General features: G+C 27.6%; 2 protein-coding genes across 4 annotated transcripts in view; both read right to left on the bottom strand.

Annotated features, from left to right (window-relative positions):
* LOC100212044 (exostosin-2) overlaps positions 1-7,661 on the bottom strand; it is a 75,663-nt gene extending 68,002 nt beyond the window's left edge. For 2 of the 3 annotated variants that reach the window (XM_065814379.1, XM_065814378.1), the window contains exon 1: positions 7,187-7,660. In XM_065814379.1, coding sequence (XP_065670451.1) covers positions 7,187-7,653 — 467 coding nt within the window. In that variant the 5' untranslated portion in view covers positions 7,654-7,660. Of the gene's footprint in view, positions 1-7,186 lie in introns of all 3 variants that reach the window. The other variant, XM_065814380.1, reaches the window with a different exon arrangement.
* A 13,782-nt stretch (positions 7,662-21,443) lies between these two features.
* Positions 21,444-24,493, bottom strand: LOC101240255 (N-myc protein). The gene is made up of 2 exons (XM_065814376.1): positions 23,403-24,493; positions 21,444-21,688 (listed from the first exon to the last, which is right to left on the bottom strand). Exons 1-2 carry the CDS (start codon positions 24,378-24,380, stop codon positions 21,596-21,598), a joined length of 1,071 nt encoding a protein of 356 aa, XP_065670448.1. The 5' UTR covers positions 24,381-24,493; the 3' UTR covers positions 21,444-21,595.
* Between the last annotated feature and the right edge of the window lie 588 nt (positions 24,494-25,081).

Here is a 25,081-nt window from a genome sequence, read left to right as displayed (position 1 = left end):
GTTCAAATTACCATATTTGGTCATTTTTGATAAATTAGTATTTTTTGATAAATACTCAAAGTTAAATTTTTTTTAGACGATAATTAAAAAAGTAATTTATCAGATATACTTAAAGAAAAGAAAATTCAAAAATTTAAATAATATGGGGGTCTGGTTTCTACTGTTCTAATGATAAGAAGTTTAGTATTTAAAAACAAGTATTCTGTCAAATTTGGATTTAAAATAATGTAAGTATAATAAAATTATAAGGAAAGAGTTCTAATGAATTGAACTTGCAACATATATTTGAAGATAAAAAGTTAAAATAGTAAAAAATGTTAATAACTTTATAATTAATCATAAATAAGGTTTTCAAACATATCATCAAAATATCTCTTTGGTTTTGAAAACATACGCTCATGAGATCTACTTGTATGCTCATTTGAACCACAATCTTGGCATAACTTTGAAGGATGCGAATGGATAATTTGGTTTAAAATACAAGGATCTGATCTCTCTAAAAGACGACTCATTACATCTATAAGTTGTTCTAGATGTGATGTCTTACGAAAGAGAAGTCTTAAATAGTTTTTAATATCTTTGTTGTTTGCTTCAAGACCTTCCTCCGATAAATTGCCAAGGCCATAACCATCATTAAGAGTTATTCAATCAGCTGAATGATGAAGGACTCCATGAAGAGTGTGTTTAATTTGTGCCCATGGCATATTTGTAATAAAATTAAGTGTAGCATTATTGCATAACTCCTGAAATTTGTCTATTTTAATTTTACGCTGACAAGAAACTATACGAAGTATTATACTGATTTGAGAATGTAGTAATAACAAGCTATCTTTGTACATAGGAGAGCATAGATCATTTATGCTGGAAATTAGTTCTTCAGAAAAAAATCTATGGCCTTGTGACCCTGTTGTAGATGTCCCTCCCTTCTCACCAGAGTTACAACACATATCTAATCGCAGTCCAGTGTTTTCTTTTATTTTAGTAATAACCCTGTCTTTTGCATTACGTATTGGTTCACCAAGTGGTCCAGTTTTTGTAACCCAAAGTCTGTAATCTATATGACACCTATAAAGTAGTTTTAAAAACCAGGTAGTGCTGTTTATATATGAATGTGTTATACATATGCTTTTTTGGTCAGATTTGGTTTGTGGTTTTTTAGTAAGTCCTTTTCGTGTGGCAAAATCTCCAGTTTTAGTTGGAATGATACCATCCTTATTAACTAGCTTTTCGTACAGCATCCAAGTTTCTTCTGATGATCGATCAATCGGAAATCCTTCACTAACTCTCCTAATATCTGTCCATTCAGTAGTTTTTGTTTTGCAAAGTATACAATCTGCATCTCCTAGTCTACTGATAAGTTGTTTAAACTTTAAATCCTTCATTGTATCTTGAATATAAATTTTGACATTAATATAATTTTTGCCAAATAGACAACACATTCCTTCAGCATTCAACTCTTCTCATGCGTTATCAGTAGTTGGGACAATAAGATCTAGCAAATCTTGATTAGTTTCTGTTTCTCTTATCAAAAACACAGGACATAATGATCTCGATGCATTTGGTGAATAATTTTGCCACAGGGTCATATTTTTACTATCTCGATGGCATATTAGTTTCAGAGGAATAAGACCATATTGAAAGATATTTGATTTGCTTTCAATCATTTCTTTTGATTTCATTGATACCTGTTGCCCTGCTCCATCACAACCATCCTTAAAACACATCTGATACTCATCACCATCTACTGGAATAAAAGAATCTATAATAATATTCAAAACAGAATCAATTGTCATTTTTACAAGCTCTTTGTATTGAACAGAAACACCTCTTCCAGTCAAAACATTAGTAATTGTAGGGTGCAATTTTTTTCTTCCTTCAAGCAGTTCATTGGTTGTTGGAAAATATATGCCTTTTGAAGCGAAAAGAAATCTTAATTTTCTCATTTGCTCTTTACTTAATGTAAGGGAATGCATTGGATTGGAGCATTGGATTGGATGGATGCATTGGATTGGAGCAATGGATTCATCTATACTAAAGGTATCTATTGTTTCCATATGGTTTGTAAAAATAGCATTTCCAATACGAGCAATACTTTTATTATTTTATGTGTTAACTCTATGTAAAAGGTAACCCAATAACTGGTTAACATGAAACTCTGGGCACTCATTAGTGATAAATTTGTTTATATAATTGAGAAGTTCCTGTGTCCTCTCCTTTTTCATCTTATCACCCAGTTCTATAAAAGACTTTCTTTATTTTGAAAAACATGGTTCTGTTATGCAAACATCCTCTACTTCATAAATGATATCTTTTGATGTTTGTGAAAGTATAAATATATATCCATTTTTCTTGAAATGTTTCTCTTTCAGGCGTTTAAAACGTTTCCATGTTTTTTCACACACATTTTCGAACTCCAATGAATTAACTGATAGTTCAAAATCTTTATAAAGTATTTCTTTGATGGCTGAATATGTTACTGAATTAGACTTAACAGTTTTGTCAGCTCTAACAAATTGTGTGCATAAATCTATATCTGTGATGTATTTTACATTTTTATTTTCCTCCATTACATTTATTTATTATTTTGCTTTACTTCTGTTGAAACAAGCACAAAATCATACTTAATAACCAATTAAAAAATTTAAAATGTTCATATTTGTAACTAAAAGTAAAATATTCACATATTTTAAGGAAAAAATAATTATCCCTGATCAACTTTTTTAAATCATGTAAATAAAAAAAAGTGCTAACTTGCCTCAGTTCTCCTTAAAATATTTGAAAAGAAGAAATGTTAAATATTTTAAAAATGTATGACACAGTAGAGGCAGGTTAGCACTTTTAAAAAAACTTAAGATTTAATCTGATTTTTTTTAAAAAATAACAACATAAATAAATAACATAATAACATAATTAATTTTTAAAAGCTTTGAAGAAAAAATAAATAAAAAAAACAACATATTTTTAATTTATTTATTCAAAAATATATTCCATATCAAACTAAAAACAACTTTTACATGTGTTTTATTTATTTTTATGTCAGTAAATTCATTTTGAATGGAAACTAACCGAATTTACTAAACTTTTATAGATACACAAAAAAATTGAAAATTCATCAATTTCAAAATTGCATATCATCACTTAGAAATTAGCTAGAAACATTTTTTTTTTTTAATTTATCCACAAATTTATCTGACTTTCTGAATAAATAACTTTTATAGACTTTCTCAAACAAATATTTTTTCTCTATTTCCACTTCTGGGCCCACTGTGGTATGGCACTCACAAAAGCATAATTTTTTCTCTCAAAAGTATAATTATCACTGCAACTATTATGAAATTTATAACATGAAATTTATAAAACATTAATAAGTCATTTTTATAAAAATTAATTGCATAATAAACTGCAATGCTTTTTAAAAGGCACGGTTGTTTGAAAAAAAAAATTACAAAAGTGCGCTGATATAAATGCAAATGTTTTTGATTAGATTGGACTAACAAAAAAATATAAAATTATTAAATTTTAAATTGATGCATAATAACTATTATTTTAAGTAATTAATTATATATTATTTATATTAATTACTTGAGTATACTATTGACTTTTATTGTGGAATGTTTAATTATTGTAACAATTCTTCATACATTTTTCATAAGCAGTAAAAACCTTTATAGCTCATGTCAAATTATCACAAATAAGCAATATTGTTAATAAATAAATGGATAGCTAATGTGAAAACCCTAAGATGCTTTTCTAAAGAATTTTTTCATGGTGCAATAAATGATACTTGTTATATAAATATTCTTGTAACATTAACGTTACAAAAATATGCTTGTAACAAGTATAAAATCAAATTTTGTATTTAATAAGCAATATTTTTAATGAATAAACAGATAGCTTGTGCAAAAACCAAAAGCCTCTCATTTAGAGGAGCAGCTCCCATGGCTCACTGCATTTGCTTTAGAAGAGCATTTCTCTGCTCTCACGCTCATTTACTCCCGCCAAGGCCTGTATATGCATATATAAACATCATTATGATCAACACAATCATCATAATCATCATTACCATCATCATCATCTGATCATCTTCTCTTTCAGCAAATAATACACCATATAAATACTAAAATTTATATAAATATGATAGGATATTGTATGCTAGCATCTAAATAAATAGCAAACATATATGTTTATATTCATAATATGTATGCATAAAACGTATCTCTGAAGCTTTTATTCCTTCTGGACTAAAAGTTTGGAAGTTTTTATTCCTGCTCTTCAATTTTAATTCAAGCCTCATTCTACTCCATATTTTTCACCATCTTGAGCAGTTTGAGTATTTCATCTCTTTTACAAGAACATCTCTCATAAGAACAAATGCCCTTTTATTATTCCAAGAAGCCAATGTAAAAAGGTCTTGTCTGATGTTAAGCTCTGTTATTCTCAGTTTACTAAAGTTCTTCTTCAGGCATGAAGACAGCTGGATGCCTTGCATGCTCCTTTGTGATAGTATGGCATCATCTTCGAAGAGCTCTCTTAATGCTGGAACAGCTGATTCTAAGTTGTTCTTCAGCAAATTGTTGACTCATAGCTCCATGTTCAATATTAATACAGGCTCGCTCTAAGTTTTGATTGGTATAGTCTTAGTAAGCTCTAGGTCTCAATTTTCTTTTATATCTGCGAACCATTTTGGTAGAACCAGTTATGATAGCACGAAGTATACACAAAAAGGTGTATAACAATAGCTTTAACCAACCATCAACACTATGTATGCATTTTATAACCTAACAAATATTAAAAGCATGGCTAAAATAACAGATACATCAACTCCTTTTAAATATATTATTACACTTTGGGGTTTAATGTTAATGGAAAACAAATTTAATCATTTATAAAACATAAGCTGCTACAATGACATTTGGGTTCAAGTAGCCCCAATTTTGAACTTCAAACATAAATACAATTTTTTTTATCAAAATAAAAAAAGTTAAAGGCAATTATAATTGCTACATTTTGTAGCAACTGATACTTCTTTTAAGAAATGTTGTTAAATAATTTTTATCTTTTTTTGTTATGTCTAGACAGACAAAAGTTTTACACTAAATTTTTACCATTATCATAGTTTCTTTTTAAAAAAATTTTTTTGATCACTTCTTGCAAAAAAATTCAACCATTTTTTTTTTGTTACTTGATTTGAGTAAGTGTATAATTAACTTATTTACTTTCATACCAAATAACTCTATAAAAAATAAACAAATAAATAAACATTTTATTTTTTTGGGTTCAAGTAACCCCAGTTAGCTCAAGTAGCCTGACGGTAAGTTAAACATTTAACCTCTAATTCGTGGGTCTGATCTTTTTACTTCTCCCCAGAATAAATCAGAGTTATTTGCAAAGAAATCTTACTCTAATTTGACTCTTGAATCTAATGGCCATACTCTTCCTGCCAGTTAAACAGATTAACTTATAGCTAAACATCCAAATCACTCTTGCTTCCAATGCTAAAGTTAATTCCTATTTTAACACTTCTAGAGTTTGTGCTACAGACAAGATTTCCATCATAGTCTTAAAAAAGTCTTCTACAGAACTCTTTTCAATTTCTGCTAAATTTAAAAAAAATGCTTAATAAGTGGTTCTAATTTTTAAAAACTCTAGAAAACACTTTGACCTCCCTCACTATCCTACTATTGGTCATCACTGTTATTAGTTTCTTTATATAAAGGTTTTGAGATTATTAAATTATTTCTTTCTAACTGCAGTATTAAAGTTGTTCTTGAAAGCCTACACTCTTCTTTATTTCAAGCAACTTTACCACAATGTTCTATTTTTGCTCCTGTATTGTTTTTATGTCTACCATAACAATCTTCATGAAAATTTTATATCTTAAGTGGCCCTGTTTACTGATGATACAACTTGATACTCTCGTCTTCCAGACTAAAAATCCACAATTTTGTAAGACAACAAAACTCATTTATTTACTGCAAAAAATATTGCAATAATGTTGGCATTCTAATATTGATGAATAACAAACCTCTTACTCTCAGACTAAAAGCACATTCTAAATGTAATCAGACCTGCTTTATGTGCCAGGCTGAAGCCACTCTCCCATTTTTATAAGGTTACATTTCTTTTTTCTACAAATACTATCATGGTCAATTCTCAAACGAGCTATCATCTCTATAACGATAAACTAAAACTCATTCTTGCTTGTTTCTTATTCAACAAGTTGCATCCTTTTACTGTCTGTCCTTCATGCTATAAAAACTTTTATTATTCCAGTTTTTTTCCTTGCACATCAAAAAAACTTTATAACTCTTAGCCATCTTAATATTTTTCTTTTATATACAACCTACAACATTTTAAGTCTTCAGTTAACCATTTCCTTGTATTTTTACTTATTCTCTATTTTAAAGTAACTCATAACTTGATAGTGGTTGCTTGCAATTTTGTTGGAAGTAAATTGGAGTTTGAAAATATATAAATATATATGCCAGTATTTAATATATAGTAAATGTAAACATAAAATTATAATAAATAAAGTATTATAAATTTTTTTTTTAGCCCTGGCTATCAATCCCTGCTAAATATTATAGTTTAATATTATAGGTTACTTACTAATTACAGTGTAAATAGCAAAACTACTACTGAAATCTTATAAATTATCATAATAAGCTTTTTTATCTTAATATCAAATAGGCCTGTGAAAATGCTGATTGACTGTAAAAGCACTATCAGCAAAGGTGGCTAGGTCCTCCCCAAGTCCATTTTAGACAGGCATTTCAAATATACATATATACTTAATTTAAGCAACATCTTTAATGTTTATAATATATTTTTATATATTAAAAAAAATATATATATATATTATATATATATATATAAATATATATATATATATATATATATATATATATATATGTATATATATATATATATATATATATATATATATATATATATATATATATATATATATATATATATATATACATATATATATATATATATATATATTTTTTTATTTTTTATATATATATATATATATATATATATATATATATATATATATATATATATATATATATATATATATATATATATATGTGTGTGTATTGTGATTTATGTATATGTATACATATATTGTAATTTATATAAATAATAAAAAAATTTCAAATAAATATATAACAAATACCTTGATAGAAACTTTAAAATAGCTGAAGCTAATTTTAAATCAATTCCTTCCTCAGTTAGCAAATCCAGTGGTGGAATAAACAAACAAGCCTCAGTTATGTTTTCAGTAAAATATTGGCTTTTTTCAATTGCTTCTTTTATCAGATTAAATTCAAAACTTTCTTCCATGAATATTTTTTCATTGTTTGATGTTCGATATTCATTATTGGGATATATATATACTTTAATTTGATGCATACTATTCAGCTTGCACAAAAAATGATTAAAACAAGAATGAAAACGACATTTTTTATTAGTTGGAGATGTATCTGTTAGGGTAACAACATGGCTTCGATATCCATTAGACAAATTTAATGTAGTAAATGAATCTTTAGATTTTTTCAAAAATCTCAGATAGTCAAATAAAATTATGGATATTAAAAAAAATAACAAAATAGATAACACCATATAACGATGTACCAGTCTCATAATATTAAAATCTAAAAATTAAAATAATATGCATATATACACAAATATAATGCAGTTTTCTTGCAATAAGCACAACGATAAATTTATCACATTTTACTATCATGTTATCTAACTTCTGCTTTACTTCTTTTCTTATAAATTCATTCAATAATTTATACTATATTACAAACCTCAAATAAATATATTAAAACCATGTAAACATTTTAAAAACTATGCAAATCGCAAACCACAAAGTCATCACTAACTGTTTTTGAGTTTTTTCACAATATAATTACATTCCTCCTTGATTCTTAAGTATCACACAAACATCAGTCATTTAAGTGATTAGTCATGACAATCATAGGTTCATTTCCCATTTCAGATACTCAACTATTTTACACTTTATTCTACGATCTTCATTTTCGAACCTTTATTCTACGCACTACATTCTACCATCTACATTCTTTCTTCTGTTTTGGAAGATCTTTCTCTTTTTTCCGGTTAGCTTGCAGTTTTCTTGCTATAAACGAAACAAGAAATTTATTTACGCAAGTCCTGTGGGAAGACATCATAGCACCAGACAAATTAATCCAAAATTTCAATCAGCTTAACCCAAGGCAAGAGATTATCAAACTAAGTTATTCTGCTCTCACACTACAATTAGCTGTTGGTGATGGTCCCAACAAAGCAAAAGTTTTCTCTGCTCAAGCTAAAGCATCCAAAGTATATATACTTTACTTCATACTAGTACAAAATTTAAAGAGGCTTTTGAAAAAATGTTTGGCTCCAAGCAGGGTATTCCTTGAGTTAACGCAACAAGATGGAATTTCACATTCTGCCACATAAAAAGCATTGTCACTTTGGGTGAAAAAAAAAACCTACTCGATGATTTAAGTTACTGCAATCTAATACTAAATAAAAGAAAATATGTGGAACATATAGAACTTGTTGATTTATTGCAAACATTTCTTGAAGCCACTGATATGACTTAAGGTGAAAAAAATGCGACAGTTTCATCAGTAGTTTTTTCTATTGTTGGGCTGCGTAGTCACCTGGAACAATTTAATATAAATTATCTGTCCGGTAAAAAATATAACTTATCTGTCCATTGCAAAAAAGTCTTCAAAAAGATTTTCTGGTATATTTCCAAATGTTGACTTTATCTCATCAATAGATGAGAAACTACTAATTGATGACACGGTATATATTATCGTTACAGCTTTGGATCTCAATTTTTGCTTCTTTTGACTGAGAAGCTATTTCATATCAATCCAGGCCAAACAGACAACTTAAAGACAAATATTCTTTCAAACATTTTTCAGTTCTGCAACAAGCAGTTTAGCCATACCCATGCAACCATGACAAAAAGTCTTATCAGAAAACCTTTACCCTAAGAAGCTGAGGATTAATTCATCCTTGAACTCATATCGTAGAACTACACCTGTCAGTCAGACTGGAGCTATATCATAACCACATGCAAAAAGTTTTGATACTCAGTTTTAATGTTATGAGGAACTAATCAATGAAGTGTTTGCATCTAATTTTGGCACCCTAGACATAGACTGTCCCTAATTTCGAAAAATGCACTGGCAAAAATTACCAATCCTAAAAAGTGCTGGCATGTATGCTTTTGTGGTACCTGCAAGAAGTGCTCCTGTTGAAAGGGTATTAAGTTAGTTTGGCCTGATTATTTGCCCTAAGCGTTCAAACTCTGACACTGTTTGTCAGTTAGTGTTTTTAAGATGTAACAAAGATAAAGTACTATAATAATTTTTATGAAAATCAGTATTAGTAATCTTTGTTTAAAATTAATAAAAGAATGACAGTTTTAATAAATAGCTTAAGAATTTTTATTTCACTGTATTGTGTATTATAACTTCTTAACTACTATACTACAGAAGCTATATTATATATAAGTAAAAATAATAGTAATAAAAATGTAAATAAAATATTTATTTTACATTTATTATTACTGTCGTTATTACAGTCGTTATTACGTTACTTATTAATATATTTTGATATTTATCTGTGATATTTATCACTATTATTATCATTGTTATTATTGTTACTAATATATTGATTTATTATTGATTATTATAATGGTTATTATTATTACTACTATAACGATTTAAAAAACAAAATTTTTATTTACATTTTTACGGAATCACACCGGACTACAACGGACCACACCGAAATTTTAAAATACATTTTAGTTCATACAACATCAACTGACAAATAGATTACAGAGGCAACGACACCAGGAGGGGGAAAAAAAATTACTTGATGGGGAAGGGGTTACACACCCCTACACACTACCCCCTCCTTTACGTTTGCCTTAGGTAGATCATTATAGACTCTTGCACCAGAGTAATAGAAAAAACTTTTATCAAATTTAAGTCAGATTTTTGGAACTTTAATTAGTTTGCTGTTATTTTTATTGTTGCTTTTGAATGGTTGACAACTTCAAAGTAATTAGAAAAGTTTCAGCAAGAAAAAATTGCTCGCATTGCTTCGTTAATAGACAATATGCAACGAGAATTTGCGAGAATGCTGAACTGCGTGCTCGCTGTTTGCATTTATTATAAGAGATTCACGTGTATGCAAAGAGTCTAGCTTCTCTGCTTTTGATTTTGGTAGGTTGAGGCAAAGATTTTCACAGTAGGTTAAGACGGGTTTAATAGTCAACTGGTAAATAAGTTCTGCTGCAAGAAGTGTTACCAAATATCTAATTTTTTTAAGTAGTCTTGGTCTGCCACAATCTTTTTTAAGCATTGTTAAAATGACTACTCATGTTTAGTGCCGGGTCTAGGTTGAGTTGTATGTTGCTCCCCTCCCCCCTGCCCACTTCGAAACCCGTATTGTTACCATGCAGAGTCGTCGATATCCTATCAGTCCAATTTTTTTTTTGCACATAACAAGTTTATTCAAATTTTTTATCACATTTAAACAGCCTCCTTAATTTACTTTCATTTTCAAACAACTTCTCAGCTAAATATATAAGTTTAAAAAGAAAATTATTTTCAAAATATTTAAAGGAGGGGATAGGTTAATTGCCCCCATCGCCCCCGCATGTATGCATGTTTACAGTACCGCGGCTACTAAGTACAAGGTTTCCTCCAAAGCCTGTTGCCCCAAAATTCTTAAAAAATTTTCCATTAGGTATTACTAAAACGGAAAAAAAAGCTACATTTCCAATAGGGCCCAAAATTAGCAAATGCAATATATAACGTAATTTCATTGTTACATAGATTAAGAACAAAAAAAGACTAATATTCTGAAAAAATCAACTAAAAAACTTGTAATCCTACCCTCCTCCCTACCTACACACACACCCACTCCATCTTCCTTTTTTACATTATTAGATAGTTTGGTTCAACCAAATTAATCCCCCCCCCCTCCTCGCCTCCTCGTTCTTTTCCGAATCGATTAACCAATCATAAAAATTTAAAAATCGCCTTCAAACCACCTTCATCCTTACTCCGCTTCCTAATTAGATGGTCAAATGGATACATCAACTGACAAATAGGTTTAACATGCGAGGAGTACCGCTACATTGACTGAAGGCTTTGGTTGCGACAGGCAATCTCTCAATTAAAAAAAAAAACAACACTTTTTAATGTTTTTAAACTTTTTTCGGTCTTCTAAACTTATTTATTTTATTTATTTATTTTTTTCTCCAGGTATACCATATAAAATGTACATTTATTATCGTGAAAAGAAGTAAATATATATACAAAATCATTACGTATCAGATTGATAAATATACATTAATATAATATTGATACATTAATATAATATTGATGCAAACTTTAATATAAATTCTGGTGTAATAACTATTATACATATTTATTTTTCTAAACTTTAATACCAAAAAAAAGGAAATCAAAAAAGATTCAGCATTTTTGGGTATAAAACTCCAAAATAAATCTTTTCGCAGATTCCTTTCACAGCGTCATTTGGCACTGTTAAAGAAATATCTATGTTTATGTAAAAAGTTAGTTTAAGTAAATTTAGAAATAGTTTCTTTGTAATTAGCTTTGCAATTACTATTTCTAATGTTCTTATTTTCTTTTTTTTCATGTTTTATTATTTTTTTTTTACTTTTTATATTTTTTCATTTTTTATTTATTGCAATCATTTTTACAAACTAAGAATATGCAGCTTTGCTTAACTTTTAAACAACGAAATTCTATTTAAGTCTTTTAATTTTTTATTTTTCAAGTTTTTCCATGTTTTGGAGCCTTGTAACATAATTGAAAATTCAGAACCCCGGGTTTTAGTTTTTTTAATATAATAGTTATGGAAGCTATTTGATCGCAGATTATAAGCTTGAAAAAATGATGACGAAAATATGTCTAACAAAGAGTTTGGTAGCATATTATTTTTATACTTGAACATAAAAATAAGAATATGATATGAATTAAGTTTTTCCATGTTTAAGACTTTCATATTTGTCATCGCATTAGAAGGATTTTCTATTCTACTTAAATAATGAATTGCTTTACAAGCATGGTTTTGCAAGCCTTGTAGTTTGATTAATTTTGTTTTGTGTGTATTAGCCCACACTATATTAGCATATTTGAGATGACTATGAATTAGATTAAAGTAAAGTTTTTTTCTGGAACAGAAGTCAATAAACGGATGACATTTATATAAAATACCTATTGCAGATGATATTTTTGATTCAATGTGTCCAATATGATTTCTCCATGATAAATTTTCATCAATTTGAACACCAAGAAACTTTGCATATTTTTCCCGTTTTATTGTTGCGTTGTTAATGAGCAACTCTGGAATTTTTAACGGTAGAGACATTGATTGATCTGTTTTATAAAATAAGATATAGTTAGTTTTTTCAGAGGTTATTGATAGTTTATTTGCTCTAAACCATACATTAAAGCTTTCCATTTCAGTATTCATTGTTACAAACATCGGTTTTAAATGATTATAAAATAAAGTTTTATATTTATTTATTTTATAATCATTTAAATTATATGATTATAAAATAAAGTTGTGTCATCAGCATACATTATTGAAGACACTATAGATGATGCTTTATGCGTATCATAGATGTAAATTAAAAACAATAACGGTCCTAAGATTGAGCCTTGAGGGACCCCACATTTAATATTAAGAACACTTGACGCTTTGTTTATTACAAACTGATATCTGTTACTCAGATAGTTTTTTACCCATTTATACATTAGTTCTTTGATACCATAATGTTTTAATTTTGATAGTAAGATGTTGTGCTCAACTGTATCAAGCTCCTTTGAAAGGTCTATAAATACTCCCAGTACATGATCTCCTTTATCAAAAAATTGAAATATTTTATTAGTAAGTTCAATGATAGCATGCTCTGTTGAACAACTTTTTTGAAAACCAAATTTATTTTCAAATAAAAGTTTGTTTAACTTCAAGTAATTATAAAATCGATTGTAGATTACTTTTTCATAAACTTTAGAGAACACTGGGAGGAAGGAAATTGGACGGTGTTTATTGAAATAAGTCAATTGGCATAACTTATTTCGCTTTAGTTCAGTCAGAGCTTTGTTGAACTCTTTATAGGATATTTTTTCATTTGATATGCATGATAAGGGTTTTCCTCCAATAAATTCATCAAACTTCTTATTTGGCATCACTATTTTTCAAGCTCGACTGGGACCAAGATTTACATAGTGTTTGTTAAGTTCATGATAAATATCTGATTCATTTGTAATGTATTTATATCACAAAATATTTTTTGAGGTATTCTTAAGGATTTCTTTTTTTCTCTATTATTAACTTCGTCTATAATTGACCATGTTTTTTTTATGTCTAATTTATTTTTATTTAGCAGATTATAATAATACATTATTTTAACTTGTTTAATATTTTTTAGAAAAAACTGTTTATAGGCTTTGTATGTTTTTTCATCACTTTCATCCTTTGATTTCAAAAATTTTATATAAAGTTTTTGCTTTTTTTTAGACGATTTTATAAGATTATTCTTAATCCGTGGATTTTTTAACTCTTTATTTTTTACTTCAGATATTATTATTGGACAGACAGTATTAAAAATATATTTAAAAGTAGCCGTAAAGTTGTTAAATGCTTGATTTTGATCCTTAGCTAAGTATACATTTTTTCAGGACTCCTCAAATAGTTTTTTTAAACTATCGAGATTTTTTTTAGTGAGGTTTCTTTCAGTGACAAGACATTTTTTATTATCACTATTAGATAGAATACCACGTGCAATGTGTAAAATGGGGAGATGATCAGAAAAATCAATAATAACGGTTCTTAGTATCTTGTTTTTAATTGTAATTTGTTCGTAGTATCTTGTTTTTAATAGATAACACTTTGAAAATAAATCGAACGCGATCTAAAAAACAAACACTAACAAAAAAAAAAAAAAGTTTAAAACAAATAAAATGATTTTTTTAATTAATAACATGAACTATCTTTAATACATTTTTAACGCTATTTACTTTTCTGGTTTTCAATCCTTTTTTTCTTCTATCTTTTAAAGGTTTGTTTATATTTTATATGTTTTTTATTTTCTATTTATTAAAGGTATGTTTTTATTTTCTATTAATTAAAGGTATGTATAATAGTGTCAGGTAAAGCCTATAATCATCATGATCACCCTGCTTCTGATAACAGTGACGTAAGCAGGGCTTTTTTTTTTTTTGCTTTTACATCTTCCTCATTTTGTGAAGGGTGCAAAATTTTGCTATCGTGGTTGTGTTTTCCGAAGAAACGATGCTAACGATAGAAAACAATTGAAACAATACTAGACATTTCTTGTTAATCTGATTAATAAATATGTTTCCGAAAAATTTATTGACGGAGAAAAATCATTATTTTCTGTTGGTAACCACCCTACCACCAAATAAACTACTAACATTTTTATTGTTTGTTTTTTTTTTTGTTTTTTTTGCTAGAATAATAAGTACAATGTAAATTTTCATTGAATATATTACTGGCAGGACTTTAGAAGATCTCAGGACCTTATCACGAAGCCCTTTACAATAGGGTGTGTCGATTTTGATTTTATTTTCAATCTCAAAATCGGCAAAGTTACTTGTGGTGAAGAATTTTATGGAGATTCCGAATCTGCAAAAAAAATCTTTTTTAAATAATGTCTTGCTGGGCGGGTCAGCGTTGTTTTGAGCGGGAAAATGACTATAATGTGATTAATTAACAGAGCAAAACTATAACTAAAAAATAAAAATTTCTAAAATTTTTGATTAACTCACTTATTGTTATGTTGAATTTTAAGAAAATTGATCATTTGGTTCAAATAGTCATAAAAATAAATACAGAAAAGGAATTTTTGTGATGGGTATTTTTACAAAAATCAAGCACTTTTCATATTTTAGACAAAGAATGTTACGGTAAAGTGTGTTGTTTTTTTCCTGTTTTTATCAAACTTTAAAAGTTAGAGGAGTTCATTTTTGTGGGGAATTTTATAAGGAATCTGAATCTGATAAAATCAATAAAAATAGAATATGCCTTGTTGGAGGGAACACTTAGTTTTCAACGAAAAAATGTCTAAAATATGAATAATTAAAGAGAAAAAATTATGAATTAAAAAAAAAAAACTTTTCAATTATTTGCAATTAGTAAATGCATTATTCATACTCTTTTGTGTTCCGAAGATGAAGAGGAACGAAAGTTAAGATTGAAAAAGGTGCTAGAGATTAGAAAGGAAGATGATAATACTCAGTTCGGAGAGTTTCAGTAGGAATTCACAAAACCCCATGCATAAATACTGATGCTAATAAATTGACCAATTTAATTAAGTCGAAAGATTCAATATACGAACCACAACTTACCACAAGCCTCACAACCCATGAAGTCAGAAAATATTTTCACAAGCCTATGGTTGTTCCAGATTAGCCATACCATTCCCAGTCCATCCTTACGGACATTTGTTTTTAAAAGTTACGTTCTAAATGTCTTTTAAACATTATTTAAACATCTTTTAAAAGTTCTTTACGGAAGAACGTTTAGAAAACGTTTAAAAGGCATTTAAAATACATTTAGAACGTAACTTTTTAAAAAACAAATGCCCGCTGGGATCAAACGTTGCGTTAAGCAGGTTTCTTTTTTATACAGTTACAAGAACATAATAACTTATTTAAAATTTGTTAATGACAAAATTGTTTTTAATGTTTAATATAGATTACAGAGGCTTGTACAAAAACATATGCGAGTAGGATATTTATGAGCACAAGCAATACGAAATATAACTTAGTTGAACTCACCAATTTTAAAAAAAAATTTATAAAACTATTAATTATTAACTATATGTAAATTTTAATAAAGACATCACTATTGTATAACATTTATTATAAATGTATTAGTATATAATATACTGTTTGTTATAAAAAAGTTTTTGACTTATTATTAGTTTTAAAAAAGAAAGCGCACCCCACGATAACATTCACTGTCTAAAATATAAAAAAATCGACTTATTTTTCTAAAAGCAACCTTCACAAAAGCCCCCATTGTGTGTTTATTTTTTTGACTTTATAAAATTTTTTAAAGTTTAACATTTATATAAAGTTTATCAAATAATTGAAAAGTTTTTTTTTTTAATTTATAATTTTTTCTCTTTAATTATTCATATTTTAGACATTTTTTCGTTGAAAACTAAGCATTCCTTCCAACAAGACATATTTTATTTTTATTTATTTTTTCAGATTCAGATTCCTTATAAAATTCCCCATAAAACTGAACTCCCATTACTTTTAAAGTTTTGATAAAAACAGGAAAAAAAGCAACACACTTTACCGTAATATTCTTTGTCTAAAATATAAAAAAAGTGCTTTATTTTTATAAAAATACCCCTTCACAAAAATACCTTTTCTGTATTTATTTTTATGACTTTTTGAACCAAATGATCAATTTTCTTAAAATTCAACATAACAATTAGTGAGTTAATCAAAAATTTTAGAAATTTTTATTTTTTAATTATAGTTTTGCTCTGTTAAATAATCACATTTTAGTAATTTTCCTATTCAAAATAACGCTCACCTACCCAGCAAGACATAATTTTTTTTTAATTTCTTTTTTGCAGATTTGTAATCTTCATAAAATTCTTCACCAAAAGAAACCTTGCCATTTTTGAAATAAAATAAATAAAAAAAATCGACACACCTTTTACAATCTATATCACAGTAAACCTTTACTGTCAACAATCTAATCGCAGTAAACCTTTACTGTCACAATCTATATCACAATAAACATTTACAGATACCTTTACAATCTATATCACAGTAAACATTTACAGACACCTTTACAATCTATGTCACAGTATAAATTTACAGATACCTTTGCAATCTATATCACAGTAAACATTTACAGACACCTTTACAATCTATATCACAGTAAACATTTACAGACACCTTTACAATCTATATCACAGTAAACATTTACAGACACCTTTACAATCTATGTCACAGTATAAATTTACAGATACCTTTGCAATCTATATTACAGTAAACATTTACAGACACCTTTACAATCTATATCACAGTAAACATTTACAGATACCTTTGCAATCTATATCACAGTAAAATGCTCTTCGTAAACTATATAATAAACATAATAAAGTTTAAATCAAAACAATAAAATTACTTTAAAATAAATATTATTTGTGTTGAAAAGATTTCTTTTACTTTTCGTTTAAAAGAAGAATGACTTACTCATTTAAAAAAAAAATCAAAGTTAAGTAACATTATTTTATTTTAAAGAAAAAAATTTTCTGGTGCTGAGTAAACAATTTGTTTTTTGTATAGCATTTCCCATTTTAATTTCAAATATGCAACCCTTTTTTCACCTTTTTGTCAAGTTGTAAAGATATTAGAGTTCAAATCTTTAGCATTTGGGGTAAAATCCCTTTCAAAAAAAGTCAACCTGGGTCTCAAAAGTAGCGCGTTGTCATAAAGAATTTAAAAATAATATTTGTTTGTAATAAAAATAAGTACTTTGCTCGGCACCAAAAAAAAAACTTTGTTGGTCTATGTTATCAATTTGTTGTCTCCAAGATAAGTTTTCATCTATCATAATTATTCAAAATTTTGTAACTTTTTTTCTTTTTAAGATTGTATTGACAATAAATAGGTCAGGCAAGATATTTTAAATTTTATTTTTTTAGCGGTTGATAAATGAGTAACCTTTTTTCTTATTGGTAATTAAAGATAATCTTTTTTTAAGGTGGTTATCAGGTAAAAAAAAGAAGCGATTTTTGTGAAAAAATTTGTATTTTAGTTTATTAACCAAGTTTGTGTAAAATTTAATTGGCTTTCAACCATATATAACGTATATTTTTTATCTTTTTATTTAGTGAAGTATTTGATGTTTGTATAATATTGTCAGGTCAAGCCTATGGGTATGTTTGTTTAATATTGCCAAGACAAGGTATGTTTGTATAAAATTGTCAGGTCAAGCCTATTAATTATATTAAGAAGTTTTTTTTTTTAAACTAATTTTGGTATATGATTAAGTTGGCAATCAAATTTTTTTTTTAACCTGATAGCAAGGAAATTTTTTTTAATTCTATAGTCAGATTATTAAAAAGTATTTTTATGTCTTCATGTGACTGGAAAAATTCGTATCATTCGCAAAAACTTTGGACGTTAAGTATAAGCTTTATAAAGATAATTTATCTTTATTAAATACAATAGTGACTGAAGTAGGGATTCTTGGGGAACACCGGATATTAAATTTGTTATTAATTGCAATGAAGATTTCTAGTTATAAACAAATTGTTTACGTTTATCTTTTATTACCATAATACTCTCTACTCTTTTTTAATAGTAATATTTTATTACCATAATACTCTAGCTTTTTTAATAGGGTGGTTAACAGTATCAAGAGCTTTTGACAAATCAATGAATATGCTATTACCAATACAAAAAGTGTACATTCTGTTATTCATTATTCTTTCTAATATTTTTGAGAAGACTCATTAACTTAAATAGGATGATGTTTTGTATTCTTTGTATGGTCACCAAGTTTTAAAAATTGGAGTTGTTTTGGCTATTTTCAAACTTTATTAAAGACTCTTGAGGAATATATGCTTTAAAAGCTTTATAAAGAATATCTTTATTCATAGCAAATAAGACCATTACTATATTCCTATGTATAAGATCAGACCCAATTGCTTTATTTTTATTTTTTTTTATTTTCAATGCTTTAAATACAATTTCAAATTCATTATAAGTTAGGTTTGAAAAATTCAGAGTTGAATTTGTTGAATCAACGGATTTACATAACGGATCAACGGATTTACATCAACGAATTTACATAACGGATTTACATAACGAATCAACGGATTTACTTAACGAATCAACGGATTTACATCAACGGATTTACATAACGAATCTTATTTGATAGGATTTTTCTTAGTGAAAAAACAACTTGTTGAATTCGGCGGCAATTTTATTAGAGCCGTTAACTAATTTATTTTAGTTTTTATTGCAGTCGGCAGAGAATTTGTGTTTTTTTATTTTTGATGGTAATTCCTTTCACTATTTGCCAAACTCGCTTTAAATTTTGTATGTGCAACATGATCAAGTCGTAATAGTCCTCTTTGCTTAGGTGGTAACACTGGTAACTTATATAAACAAAGTATTAGTAACTTGTGTGTGTCTTAATTTTGATTGAAAAAACAACTCTATTTCTACCATAAATACTACCTGCCCATATTTTAACTTACTAGATTGTTACACACAAAAAATCAAAAGAAAATGTCAACAACAAAAATTAAAGGAAAATGTCAACAATACCAACTCATATTTTGTATCTCATACAAAATATTTATATTTATTACCGAAAATTTTCCTACAAAATATTGAAGTATGGTTTTAAATCATTTTTATGCAAAATATGGAGGATTTCATGTACTTGCACCTTATAAAAAAAATCTCTGTAACAGTATCCCACAATCCACTCTGTGACAGGATTTAAAATCCTCAACGAATTTTTGTGTTCTATATTTCGTTTATGACCATTTATACAACAGCATTATATTAAAACAAATTTTGATAAATATAATAACAAAAAAACTTATATTTTAAATTCATATTATACTTTAAATGTTCTCGATAAAAAGTCTTCTGTGGATTTCCTTACAACAGGCATAGTTTATTATAAAACGTTAGTTCTACAAATTTACATTATATATATATATATATATATATATATATATATATATATATATATATATATATATATATATTCCGAAGAAATTTTAAAGAGAGGGTGAAGTAGTTGTTTTTTGCCGACAACGGCTATAAAATCTTTTTTGCCGACTACGATCTAAAAAAAAAAAGGTCCTCGTTAGCTGACATTTGCCGACTACCAACTATAGATCCTATTTTGCCAACTACAACTGTCCAATATGCTTACTTGTAAATTTAGTAGAGGGGCTAGACACCCTCTACGCTTCCCCCGGGACGCCTCTGGATACCTGCTTTGGCCAAATAAGCGACATTGGTAATGAAGGAATCGTGAACATCCTGTTTTCTTCCACGCTGCTCTGTGATAAAATTGTTAGGTCTTCTTGAGCACCTAAATTACTAAAAACTATCCTACGTGATTATGGATTGTTTTGAAGACTTTCCAAGAAGAACCTTTAAATTATTAGGCATAAGAAAGAATATTTTATCAACAATCTTGATTTTAAGTAACTCTATTTGAGTTGTTTAAAATAAGTTAATCTTACTACTTGCATCTTTTAAATAAGTAGTCTGGTTCTTCAGTCGTTTATGGCATTCAACAGTTTTCTCTCTTTTTCAATATATTAATTGAAACTGATTTACAAGTAAATAGGTCGCCTTTCAAATATAAACAAGCTAAAATTAAATTTTTGCTCGACGCTTACTTTTTTTTTTTTTTTTGCTAACTCACTATGTCTCAGTTTTGTCTGTCGCTAGTTCCAGTAGTGTTCTGTATTTTCAAATTTTGTAACAACGGGTCACATTTTTTGAAATATTTCTAAATTATCTGAATCTTTATTTCTTAAATGGTTTGGATATTTAAGTGTATTACCACGATGAGTTGTTCAAGTTGACGGTATTTCCACAATCTATTGCAATGAATGCCACAATGAAGCTCAAGTTTAATATTATTTGTAATTGTTTTATCTACTCCAAAAAATTGATTATAAACGTAATAACAATGTCGGTACAACAATGTCGGTACTAAACTGGCGGCACAGCAATGCCAGTACAACAATGTCGGTTTATTCTCAACTAAGCTTCTAAAAAAATCTTTAAAATTATTTTTCTGAAGACCATCTCAAGAAAATGTTGTAAAGTTTATTTATAGGCTGTGCAATATCAACAAATATTTATAAATAAAAAACACGAAAAAATTAAAGCTGAAGTTAAAAATAAATATGAAATCAAAATATCATGCAGTGTTATTTAAAGCATGGTTGATTAGTTTATCAATTAAAAATAGCAGACCGGGTTCTTAGAGAGATTTTTAGTCATTCGTTTTAGTTTTGAAAAAAAAAGCAAAGAGGTATTAAAGAGGTATTAAAGAGGTATTAAAGAGGTATTAAAGAGGTATTAAAGAGGTATTATTATTTTTCTCAACTAACTCACTTAACTAACTACTTACAGTTTACAAATTTTGTTTGACCTTTAAAAGCCAAAAAAAAAAAAAAGGAAGGTTTGTAGTTTGTAGGGGTGTCTTAAAAAAAATGGGCCTTTAAAATAAATGTGGGGATGGGGCACGTGTCCCTGCTCGGTGTTGTCGGCTCTGTGTATTTTTATAAGTTCAAACTAAAATTACCAATTAAAGGAATAGAGTTTATTATTATGTATGTGTATTTATTCATTTCATTTTTTTACAATGTTATAAAAAGTCTTTTATATAAATTAAAGATTAATTATTTCTATAAATAAAATTTATTTAAAAAAAAAATGCGAATTGTTTGCAGTTTGCATTGACTTCACAAATCTCACCTAGTAATATAATCCGTATAGTTTGTTCGCAAACGCGCAGGATCAATGGTTTGAAATATGTCTTCATCCATTTCTCTGTTAACTCGGTTCTACATGCAAAAAAGAAAAATTATGTTATAGTTTCAAAAAAAAAATTTTTGCATATATTTTACAGTTAAATGTATTGAGATAAATAAAAAGTAAGGTTGCGTAAATTTATTTAAAAATAGGTTGAAACTTGTTTTTTATCTTTTGCATAATTTTTTTTTTTTTTTTGTCAGACGTTTTTATGTTGCATTGACGTGCCAACTTGTTCTGAACCATTGCTAAAAAGCAAAAGATGCAATCACGTAAATGTATATGTGCGGTAGTCGTGACACTTTCAGGCAATGTAAAAACTCCAAAATCGAGTATATTAATGATTTTATTAAGAATTACAAAAAGTTGAGATTGTATGAAACTAGGAATATAAATACCCCCAAATTTTAGTCACTTTAACCCCAAATATAAAAAATATTGATAAAATATTCTATCAATACCTTTTACTAAACTTGAATTTATTGACCAATTTTAAATTTAATTTAATAATCTTTTAGTGTAAAAATGTTTGTATGGTTTTATAGTTTTTCCTATATATTTCTTTAGGGGAAATTTATATATATACATACATACATACATATATATATATATATATATATATATATATATATATATATATATATATATATATATATATATATATATATATATATATATATATATATATATATATATATATATATATATATATATATTGTATTTAATAAAACTCTTTAGGTTTTATTGAATAAGATCAAACAAATCTAATTATAAATAAGTGTGTTAGCTTTTGTTACGATTAGGTTAATTATTTCTTTAGTACAAAAGAAAAAACAAAAGCGTTAATTTTGTCTTTTTACAATAAATCTATTATTTCTTTAATTTTTTTAAAGGGTAGTTTGAATGAAAGCGTTTTTCGTTCATTAATATTTTATATATATATAATAACAGAATTAGTTTTTAAAATAAAATTTGTATTGTCAATTAAAAATAGCGGCGAGGAGCATTTTTAAGAATATTACATCTTACGCCACTTATTTGAAATATCGTTAAACTTCATTCATCAACCCTATACGCAGCATTTTTTAAATACTGTATGATTTTTTCTTGTTTTTATCTACAGTTGTTTAGCCAAAATACTGAGCATGTTTTTCTTTGTTGTTAAAAACATGGCGTTCGTAGAACTTTTTGGAAGAGAAACAAATGTTATAACTTTTTTTATCCAACCCAACAGATTGTAGTAACTTCCATGTGGACAAAATATGTTTATTCTAAATTTCTCTAATAAGAAAACTAATTTTTTTCGTTTTTTTTTTTTGTTTTTTAATGAAAATTCAAAGACCAAAATTCTCTTTGATAAGGTTCGGTTAGCAATCATTAACTTTCTTTATTTTAAAGCTACTGTGATAATTTTAAAATTAAATTCTAATTCGGTTACCGAAATCGAAATCAACGTGCTTTTAGACAAAGGCAGTTTTAACATTTTTATCTTTTTACAAAATGTTAATTCAAAATTTTATTTCTAGTTTTGAAATAAAATCAAACTTGAGTATTTCAATTTTTTTTGTTAACTGTATTTTTTAACCCACTATAAAAGAAAGCTATTTAGAAAAGTAATGGCACGTTCATTACATTCAGGTGCTGTCTTCTAATAGTACGGCACGTATGCGTTGCCTATTTGTATACATGCTTGAGATGTAATCGCATTTTTTCAAAAACAATTTTTTTGATTTAAAATTTACTCACCATAGCCTCAGTGTTCAGCCATGCGTTCCCACCGTCTATGTCATCGAATGAAGACACTTGAGAAATGTTTGCAACTAATTGCAGAGTTTGTTGAGAACAATTGTCAACTTGGAGTAAGTGTTGCAAGTGATGAATATACTCTATTGCTAAACGAAGTGTTTTAACTTTAGATAGCTTTTTGTTTTTAGGATCAGTCGGAACATGTCTTCGCAATCTTAAAAAACCATCATTAACCATTTTTACGCGTCTTCTTTCACGTGCATTTCTGCGTGCGACTGCTGCTGGTTCTTTAAGTTTAGCTGGCAAACGAGATTGAGCAGTACGTTTTCTGCCCCGTGAAGTTGCCATATTATGGCTATCACTCTCTGAGTTACCTGATTCTTTAGATTTAGAAGGGTTTGGTTTTGCTTGTGATGTAGTGACAAATATATTTTTAAAAGAATCACCAACACCTGTAGTAGTTGGCTGAGTGTTGTAAATGGGAATTGCAAGGTTTGGTGCAAGTAATGGATTGGATAAACTGAAAACTGGAGCAAATGTTTTTGTAATGTTGTTATCGCTTTGTGAACTTGTTGTTAAAAATGGAAACTTTGGTGAGAATATGTTTTCTTCTTTGCTCGTTGCAGATGAACACAGTTGACTTGCAGATGGCGTCGCAGCTGCAGCTATAAGATGTTCCTCGTCTTTATCTTTTTTAGTTTCTTGTTTGTTTGTAACGGATGAAGAAGTAATGTCTGTTAAAAATATCGAGTAATTTATAGTAGATGTTGTGATTAACTGACCGTTGGACGTCGTAAGAAAAATCGCGTCTGGTAAACAATTCGAGTGGTAACTAATCGTTGTCGGTAAAAACGTTTCAAAAACTTCGGGCTTTAAATTTTCATTTTTAACTTCAAGTTCCACTTTCTTTTTTGTTTCTTCCTTGCTTGTATTTTTAAGTCCTTTTTTATCGGTCATATTCGGAGTCATAACCACCATGTATTTTCTTGAGTTTTCAAACTTTATTTTTATTTCGTTCGGAAGAGCAACTCAGTTTTGTTAAATTGCATTATGGGACTAGTTTAATAAAATTTAACGCGCTTTTTTATCCCTTTTATTTGAGTTAAATTTACAATAAAAACGTTGTTGTATTCAAAATAAAGACCAGAATTTTTTCATAGAATTTTTCTTTTATGAAATTGTTTGTCATTAATAAAAAATGAGAGAAAGAAAAACAAAATTAATTTTAAAAACAAAGAGAACGAGATTCTCATCAAAAATAATGTAAATCTTATATTGATTTGCACTATTTATAATGAAGTAAAAAAATATTTGTCTTTCTAATACTTTTCGTATCGGAAAAATCTTCTATCTTCCCTCAATATCGCTGAACTCGAAATCAAAACAAGCATATGCGAGAAAGCCTGATATTTTCTTTTATAAAATAGGTCACTTCTGGTCGACTTCATCTGACATATGGCACCATATGAATACAATCTTCTAGTTATCTCGAAACTTTTTCTTGATTAAGTCATCCAGTGCGTCAAAAAAAAACTTGTTAATTTTATTCTATTGCTAAACTTTTCGAGTACGCAGTTAAAAAAAATTTATTTTCCACGTTTATATAAGCAAATTAATTAGAAATTGTACGCAAACTTAAACCCTTTTTGTGTAGTCAATTTATGTGTTGCCACATATAG

Source organism: Hydra vulgaris, chromosome 12, assembly GCF_038396675.1.
Source record: "Hydra vulgaris chromosome 12, alternate assembly HydraT2T_AEP".
Taxonomy (NCBI): domain Eukaryota; kingdom Metazoa; phylum Cnidaria; class Hydrozoa; order Anthoathecata; family Hydridae; genus Hydra; species Hydra vulgaris.
The sequence above is the reverse complement of the archived record's forward strand: the minus strand, read 5'-3'. Positions and strand labels throughout refer to the sequence as shown.

Coding starts and splice junctions, on each gene's coding strand:
- LOC101240255 (XM_065814376.1), bottom strand. CDS start 24,380: ATGGTGGTTATGACTCCGAATATGACCGATAAAAAAGGACTTAAAAAT. Junction 21,689..23,402: donor GGCTGAACACTGAGGCTATG/GTGAGTAAATTT, acceptor TTTTGCATGTAG/AACCGAGTTAACAGAGAAAT.